The sequence below is a fragment of the Callospermophilus lateralis genome, unplaced genomic scaffold (genome assembly GCF_048772815.1).
Source record: "Callospermophilus lateralis isolate mCalLat2 unplaced genomic scaffold, mCalLat2.hap1 Scaffold_45, whole genome shotgun sequence".
Classification (NCBI taxonomy): Eukaryota; Metazoa; Chordata; class Mammalia; order Rodentia; family Sciuridae; genus Callospermophilus; species Callospermophilus lateralis.
In genome coordinates, this window is record NW_027514398.1 from 10557929 (window position 1) to 10566956 (window position 9028).

Genomic DNA, 9028 nt, shown 5'->3' on the forward strand with positions numbered 1-9028 from the left:
ATAATTTATTACTATAAACTAAGTGTTGAGTCCTTGCATTCTTCAAACAATTTAATATTTATAATAACCTTAAGAAATGCAAATAGGCCAGCTTGGCCGGGGCCGCCGGCGCCCAGCGTCTCCCCGTCGGGGTGCTGGGTGCCGCGCCCGAGCAAAGGCTGCTGCCGAGCGCTCTGGTTCTGTGGCCCGCCCTCTACGCGGCGGTTCCCGATCCGACCCCCCCGGGAGGGGCAGCCTAAGTTCCCCGACCCCCAGAGTTTCCGATTAGCACCCGCTTTTCCTTCCTAGGAGGACCCCGTTCTGGAGCGTTACTTTAAAGGCCACAAAGCTGCAATCACCTCTGTGAACTTCAGCCCCAACGGCAAACAACTTGTTACTGCTTCTTGGGATACGTTTCTCATGCTATGGAATTTGAAGCCGCAAGCTAGAGCTTTCAGATATGTGGGTCATAAGGATGTTGTAACCAGTGTGCAGTTTTCTCCCCTTGGAAACCTACTCGCATCTGCCTCAAGGGACAGAACCGTGAGACTTTGGATTCCTGATAAAAAAGGGAAATCTTCAGAATTTAGAGCTCATACAGCTCCAGTTAGAAGTGTGGACTTTTCATCTGATGGCCAGTTTCTAGTTACAGCTTCTGAAGATAAATCCATCAAAGTATGGAAAATGTTCCGCCAGCGCTTCTTATATTCCTTGTACCGACATACACACTGGGTACGCTGTGCCAAATTTTCACCTGATGGAAGATTAATTGTATCATGCAGTGAGGATAAAACTATTAAAATATGGGATACCACAAATAAGCAGTGTGTTAATAACCTCTCAGATTCTGTAGGATTTGCAAACTTCGTGGACTTTAATCCTAATGGTACATGCATAGCTTCAGCAGGTTCTGATCATAGTGTAAGGATCTGGGATATCAGAGTGAACAAGTTACTACAGCATTATCAAGTTCACAGCTGTGGAGTTAATAGTATATCATTCCATCCTTCGGGTAACTATCTGATCACTGCCTCTTCAGATGGTACACTTAAGATTCTGGATCTCTTAGAAGGAAGACTCATATATACACTTCAAGGACATACGGAACCTGTATTTACTGTTTCATTTTCCAGAAGTGGAGAGCAATTTACATCAGGAGGTGCAGACACACAGGTCTTATTGTGGAGGACTAACTTTGATGAATTGCATTGTAAAGATATTAATAAAAGAAATCTCAAAAGACTGCATTTTGATTCACCACCACACCTGCTTGATATTTACCCAAGAACACCATATACTCATGAAAGAAAATTAGAGACTGTTGAAATTAATCCAAAGCTTGAGGTAATCGATTTGCAGATTTCTACTCCCCCTGTTGTGGACATCCTTTCTTTTGATTCTACCACAATAACGGAAAATAGTGGTCGAAATCTGCCAGACAAGGGTGAAGATATCTGTGGATATTTCTTGAACCCTTCCTTAATGTCAGCAGACTGTTAAGCAATAGCTGTGAAAAATAAAACAGAAGAATTTAGTGACTTTCCCTTTGAGAGCCAAAGAAGCATACCGCTTGCTGTGACAGGCGCTTTAGAACACATCATGGAACAGCTCAATGTCTTGACACAGACAGTTTCCATTTTGGAGCAGCGACTGACTTTGACAGAGGATAAGCTGAAGAACTGCCTTGAAAATCAACACAAGCTTATCAGTGTTGTCCAACAGAAAAGCTGAATAGGAATGTGTGAGCAAGGCACAATCAGCGGATGCGTCCTCAGGAAGGCCGTGCAGGGTGCTCGGCACAACACACCATGCACTGATTATCATGGCATTCTTCAAAGGGTGAGCAACAGAACAAAAGGCAAAAAGGCATATTTAAGGACTAATTTAAACACACAAATCAATGTCAAGGACTAATTTAAATCACTACTAGTTGTGATTGCAGTAATAAAGTGGAAGCATCCAAGTGACTTTGTATTTTCCCACATGTTATTTTAAATGTCAGTTTTCATTTATAGTACAAATCCTGCCAGGAAAATAACCAAATCTCTGAATTTCATTGCTAAATCATTTCAGATTGACCATGTTCAGGCAACTCCTTAAAGTAATGAATGTATTTCTTTAGTGAACATACTTGAGGTGAAATGATTCACTTGCCTCTAAAACAGCGTCCTAAATGGAGAGAATGAATTATTGATCTGACTTGCATTTCTTTCAGCTAAAAAGAAGAATCCTCAATGTCTTGAAAAGATGATCTAATAAAAATTCCCAGGCCACAGAATTTCCACAGCAAGAATATACTTATTTTTGTTAGCAATAGCACATATATGACATACACAGTAGTGGGTTTTTATTTGATGTATGATGGACATTGTATTTCATTTGGCCAACCTAAGGAAAATGAAGAGTTAAAGCACCTATCACAGGTAAATGCAATGATTGGTTTGGATTGTACTGAACCTATGGTCACGATTCACAAAGATCATGTTAGTGTGATTTCAACATACTAATAGCCAAAGATGCAACAGCTGTATTTAAAAATATAGACACATATAGCAAGTGAATAATAAGTCCTCTTTTATATAAAAAATTTGCATCATTATCTATTTTTTAATGAATTGTGATTTGAAATAAAATGAAAATGAGTCAGGCATTCTAAAAGATCTTGAGTACCATTTAAGAATCCTGTTTTATCTTAAACAAAATGGAAATTAAAATGAAAAAAAGCAGGCAAATCGATTGTAGCTGGCTTTTCTGTTAACCTGCATTAAGAGCTAAGGTGGGAGAAGGCAGATCACATGTGTAAGATCTGTAAGATGGGGGAAATGCTATCTGGGTTTTGGGAAGGAAGAAAAAATAAAGCCCCATTTATGTGCGAGCCTATTTTTAGAAGCTTTCCTCAATCATACCTATGAGCAGGTTTTTTTTTTTTTTTTTTACCATTTCATTGTGTGTTGTGCCTTTTGATCCTCTAGACATTTTCAAGAGCTTACAAAGACCAAGTGACATTGTATTTTTATAACTTTATTGAGAAGACTAAGGAATGAAATGTCATACAATTTTTGTTTACTCTTTTTTATGCTTCAAATAATAAAGATGTTTTTTCTAAAAAAAAGAAAAAAAAAGAAATGCAAAGTACTGGTCCCCTTTTACAGAACACAGGTCATGGATATAAAAATGGAAGTGCCTGTTCAAATTCAACTAGGTTATATATCTCACACATAAACTTCAAATCTAGGTCTATCTGATGATACACTTCACTCTTAAACCCAATCTGAGCTCTCTGACCTCACAGAGCTCTCTTCTATTTCATATTGTTCTGTCCAAGATCTATCAATTTTATATTTACCCTCTTCAAGGATCCTGACATCCTTAAGTGGCATTGATTTTTTTGTTCTCTAAATACATGTGTTTGGATTATGTGACAGATTTTAGAGATTAGTGAAACTAAAAACACTTGAAAAACCTTAAAAGCAGGAGTGAATCTGGAACAATTCTGAAAGCTGAGAGAGTAGAGTGACATAGTAGGATTAATTCACCTTTCACCTGGGAAGAAAAAAACTAGTAGGTGGCTACTGTGGGTTAGATGTAGGCTCCATGCCACACCTGAGGCTGCACACAGCCTTCCCCAAAGACTTTTCCAGAAGGATGTGGAGTTTTCAACATAAAGAATCTGTATAGAGTGGACCACTAAAATCCAAGCATTGAGATGAATCAGAGGTCAAAATGTCTAGAGAAGGAGATATTTCTCAACTTAAGGAAATGCAGACCATACATATCCCCAAGAATAAACACACACACACACACACACACGAAGAAGAGCTGACATTGAAAAGTTTGTCCTGTCTGACAGATTCCACAACTTTCATAGTACTATAAATGCATCTAACTCAGAAATATTGCCCATTACTCTGAAATCTTTACTTTCCCATACCTCCAAAATTAACAAAGAATGTTTATTAAGGAAAAAAAAGGAGCTAATGATTAGAGCCAAAGGAATGAGAGGAAGACAATACATGGCTGAAAAGACTTTGTCTCCACTATGGCCTTCCAGACCCGAATCAGGACATAGCCAAGGAACATTATAAACAAGAAATAGATTGTTGCGATGTCCTGTTTTACTTTTTTTAATATTTATTTTTTAGTTGTAGGTGAACACAATATCTTTATTGCATTTTTATTTGGTGCTGAGCATCGAGCCCAGGGCCTCATGTGTACTAGGCAAGCACTATACCACTGAGCCACAACCCCAGCCCATCCTGGGCTTTGTAATGCCTGAATAAATAAGTTTATTTGTTGATACTATATTGTGGCCCTGAAATAAATAGGATTTCATTGAAGTTTAGAAACTAAAAATTAAACCCAACAAATTTAAGCAGCAATGGTAGAGATGAAAATAGTGTTCTGCTCAAAGTCCATTTTGTTGTGCTCATATAATCTGAGAAAGTGGATTAAAAATTTGGATCCCTTATTTGAGCTTCTGATTTAGAATGTTCTTTTAGTTGTTGATAGACACAATACCTTTATTTTTATACAATACCTTTATTTTATTGATTATTTTTATGTGGTGCTGAGGATCAAACTCAGTGCTTCACATGTGCGAGGCAAGTGCTCTACCACTGAGCCACAACCTCAGCCCAAGTTTTTGTTATTTTGATTTTGTATTTTTTAAAATACAAAATCAGCCTTGCATGGTTAAAATTACCTTTTCTAAGTCATTTCTTTGCATTTTTTGAGAAAGCCTGAGCCTGATTTTTGTTTTTTTTTCTTTAATCCCTGAATTTTGAATCACCATGGATTGAAGACTAATGGCAACCAGGAACACATGAAGGAAGATGTGCGCTGATTTACCAGGTCGTATCCTTTCAGAATCAGTTGGGCCAACATAAGTGTGAGTTCAACAGTGAACTATCAAGAGAGCAAGCTGGCGTAGGATTGACTAGTGTTCTATCCAAAATATCCTAGACTAGGTGAGACTCAAGCATCTAGAAACCAAAAGAAAGTGCCAGATGTCTGGCAATGGAAAGAGCATCCATAATAGAGATGCATATACCCCAGACATAAGAACTATGGGAAACTGTTGCCAAGAGAGGGTACTTTTTAAACAACCCATTAGAGAGAGGTTGATTTAATCCCTGTTATACCCAGAAAATAGAAAATCATGCAGTCTATACCTCATACCTTCCCCACCTAATATGAAAGGGTTGCAATCAAGGAGAAAAGATACAAAGATTGTGCTGCTTATACAAATGCCAAGAGGTGATGATTTTAGGCCATAGCTTTGGGAACAGTGTGCATTTCTGGGGATTTCTTATAATTAATAGTTATTGATTTCTGTCTTCAAAAGGCTAATTTAAAAATGGAAGCCCTCTTTGTACTACCAAGAGGGAATAGCATTGAGTACTCTGTATAGTTTGGGAAAATTTTTAGTGTTCACTCAGTGGCATGAATATATTTTGAAGGGGTCAAGGAAACCTAAATACATGCATTAATATCAAATTATATTTTGTGTTCATTTTAGGACTTGTGTATTTACACTACAGCAGTTGCAATAAGGCAGGAAGTTCTTATTTATTGTTTCTTCCATGAAAAATGAATTTTGTGGGGGTTTTCAGAAGTTCTTTTACCCTGCTATATAACTAGGGTCCCCTGTTTTCAATTCCCTGACATGTGCAATGTTTTCTCCCAACTTCTTCCCATTCCCAACTAACCTAGGCCTATTTTATGCATGATGAAGCACTTTCAGCCTCTTTCTAATGAATGTTCCTTAAAAATCTAGTTAAGCAGGGTACTCCTCAAAATCACTCAAATCCTGCTGCCAAAAGACTCACAGCTGATGATGTTCACTATCATCAGTGGAAAAGCAGCTTGTTTCCTTCAGGACTTCACAGGCATGAACAAAGCAGAGCACTCTTTGTTCCTCAAATATTGGAGTACACATGTAAGATTTCTGAATTATTCTATATCAAAAACTTTTTGTTATTGGTGTTTTCTGTACTCTATGAATATTTTTAAAGATCTTAGGGTTGATTAACTGACTAAATGAATTTGAACTTGGCACACAACTTGCTGGCATTTATAATTCCTAGATCCTGATATTTTGTAAGGGGTGGGAGGAGTTGCTACTTAAGTAAGAACTTAAATTTTCTTGCATTTCTTTCTGCATTTATTTCAAATCACTCTAATTCTGATTCTCCCCACAAAGCCGTATTGGCCTCTGCTTTTCCTCAAGAAATCCAATCAACTTCTAGTTTCAGAGCTCAGGATCCTCTTGTCTAGAAATGTCTCCCCCTAAATCCTTTATCAAGTGTCATCTCCAAAGAAAGCTCTTACTAGGTTCCAGTACCAATAATCTAAAGATCTTTTCTTCTTCCCCTGATTCAGGCATGTGTATCTTAGCCTTCGTTACATATCCTGTAGCTACTGTTTAATTTCTATCTCACTCACTGATACTTGAGTATCAGTGACAATGTTCTTGCCTTGGACCAAGGCAGAGACAGAGGAAACAAAGAGAAGAATTGCTGGGGTGGTTAAAAAGATATATTCCACCTGACTCTCATGCAGCATGAGAGGAATTCAGCATGGCTCTATTTTTATGGCTTAACAACTAATTAAATAATGTTGCTACTCACTAAAATAGAAAATATGATAGAATGGCAAAGTTTGAGGAAAACGGGGGCATTTGGAAAGAAGACTCGGAGGTATATGTATGTACTATAAGTGTTGTCTGGTGGGCAAATAATTATTTTTTTTTCCTGAATGCAGCAGAGAATTTTTGATAAATGGTAAATGAATCTGGGAATGTCTGGCACATAAGTGCTAAACCTCATATTAGATTTCATCCTTTATTGATTTTACAATTTAGGATTGGGTCAACCTTTTCCTGTTGACTATCATGTTATAGGGGTATTGACAGAATCTGCAGAAAATGATGAAATATACATCTAAGGTAGAAGTAAAAATAGGATCACCATTAGAGTCATGGAAAAAAGTTAAAACAAAACCAGAAAGCAAAGAAAAAGAGTCAGTATGAAAATAAGTGATCCATTTATACCCAGGTACTCTGGAACAGTGGGGTTCCCAAAGCTCTTCATTCTAACGACAGGAGCCAGGTTTGGTTGAGGTTACTGTCAGCTGCCAATGTTACCATTAAAGCTCCTTATTAAAGAGCCAGAATTAGATGTCAGACCTGCTTAATTATATTCTGTAACTGCACTCAGAGGCAGCAGGTCAATACCTGAATAGGATTTATCAAGAACTGATGACAATGTGCATGTATAATTTTGTACTCTGAAATTTATATACATCCTTGAATATTAAAAGGCACATTTACATCTATCTCTTTTCATGACTCCAACAGAATCTGTTCCTAATTAGTATCCCCATTTTTCTGAAGAAGGACTTGAAGCTAAGTATTGTTAGAGAATTTCCCAGTGTCAAACAAAATGTAAGTAATGGAGGAAGGATTAGTGGTTTCACTCAAATCTCATGTTCTTTCCACTTCTAGCTGGGCTGAAATAGAATACATGAATTTATTCTTGTCATACCATCTTATTTGTCCCAAATATTATAATTCAGGTTGAGAAACCCATAACTGAAAGAAAATCTAGCAAACTCAGATGGAACCCCCCCCCCCAAAAAAAAAACCCACTTTTGTTTTAGACCCATGCTAATCTGTTTTCTCCTAAAAAGGTGCACATATGCAGGGATATTGTAATCAGCATACCCAGTGGAATTCAACACTCATTAAATTCCTCAAGCAGAGAGCAATATAAACTAACACAGTGGAAATAAGGTCAGTAAACATAAAGAATGAAACACCTTACAAAGGGAAATTGATGTGCAGCCTTGAAATCCTCATTTTCTACAGTTTGAGAAAATGTGTCTAGCTGCTAGTTTGGGTTACTGCTGTGTAGCTGTGGGCATGGCATTCAGAAGTAGAGAGCAACACAACTAAGTCAGTAGGAGGCACAGGTGGGTCAAGAGAGTAGGTTAAATGCTAACCATTTTCCAATTACCTGCAGTTCTCTTCAGTTATGGTTCTCTTTTAAAATACTCACTCCCAAATCCTTCACCTTCTCTTTCACATAGAACTAACACAATGTGTAAGAATGAAAGAATAGATGGGCAATTGGTGATGAGAATTTGATATGAAACAACACAAAAAAGTGATTTGTGGTTTGTAAAGTGTTTTATTAATGCAAAGAGTTCCAAATCATAAATGCTTCCAATCTTTCACAAAATGTTTTAAGTAGCTCTTAAGATCAGATACTATGGCATCACTAGGAAAGAAGATGCATGGACTGTGCAGCTTGCGAACAAGGGTCTATTAGTGTAAACAGAAAATTGCAATAATTTTTGTTAAAACTTTAATTGTGATATGAATGATGTGCTACAGGATTACACAAATTTCCCTGTAGCAACATGAGATAGTGTTCATTAATGGGCATCATTGGAGATGATGTATGGATAATGGTAGGGCTTGGAAGGACTGGCAGAGAGAATAGTAAATACCAACAATAAAACACAGAGTTGTGAAGTGTGCAGAGATTAATGAGTTCTGTGTGATTATGGCATGGACTGCAAAGATCGCTGATTAAGTTAGGCATAGTGTGTGTGCTTATAATCCCAGCTACTCAGGAGCTTGAGACAGGAGCCCACATTCTAGATCAGTAAAGAAAACTTAGTAAGACCCTAACTCAAATAAAATTTAAAAAATAGTTCCCGGGTGAGTACAGCGGGGACATTGGGCGCCGCCAAGCAGAGGGTGGCTTCCCAGGGAGGGGAGTGTGGGCTGCCGGCGGTGGCAGGTGGAGCGCAGGAGGCTCAGCTCGGCCACTCCCCCGGAGCCAGGGCACCGCAGGGCCGCCCGGGGGCTTGGAGGACGTGGCGGGGAGATGTCCTTTGCTTCTCGGATGTAATGCACTTTAAGTTTATTATTCAACAGTGAAAATGAGTCATACAGAGGTTAAGTTAAAAATACCTTTTGGAAATAAGTTGCTGGATGCTGTTTGTTTGGTACCTAGCAAGAGTTTAACATACGGAATAATTC

At 38.0% G+C, this 9028-nt stretch overlaps 1 protein-coding gene across 1 annotated transcript; it reads left to right on the plus strand.

Moving 5' to 3' along the window:
* Positions 1 to 303: 303 nt before the first annotated feature.
* Positions 304 to 2850, plus strand: LOC143387268 (uncharacterized). The gene has a single exon (XM_076841805.2). The coding sequence runs from the start codon at positions 400 to 402 to the stop codon at positions 1477 to 1479; it is 1080 nt and encodes a 359-aa protein (XP_076697920.2). The 5' UTR covers positions 304 to 399; the 3' UTR covers positions 1480 to 2850.
* Positions 2851 to 9028: the final 6178 nt, after the last annotated feature.

Coding starts and splice junctions, on each gene's coding strand:
- LOC143387268 (XM_076841805.2), top strand. CDS start 400: ATGCTATGGAATTTGAAGCCGCAAGCTAGAGCTTTCAGATATGTGGGT.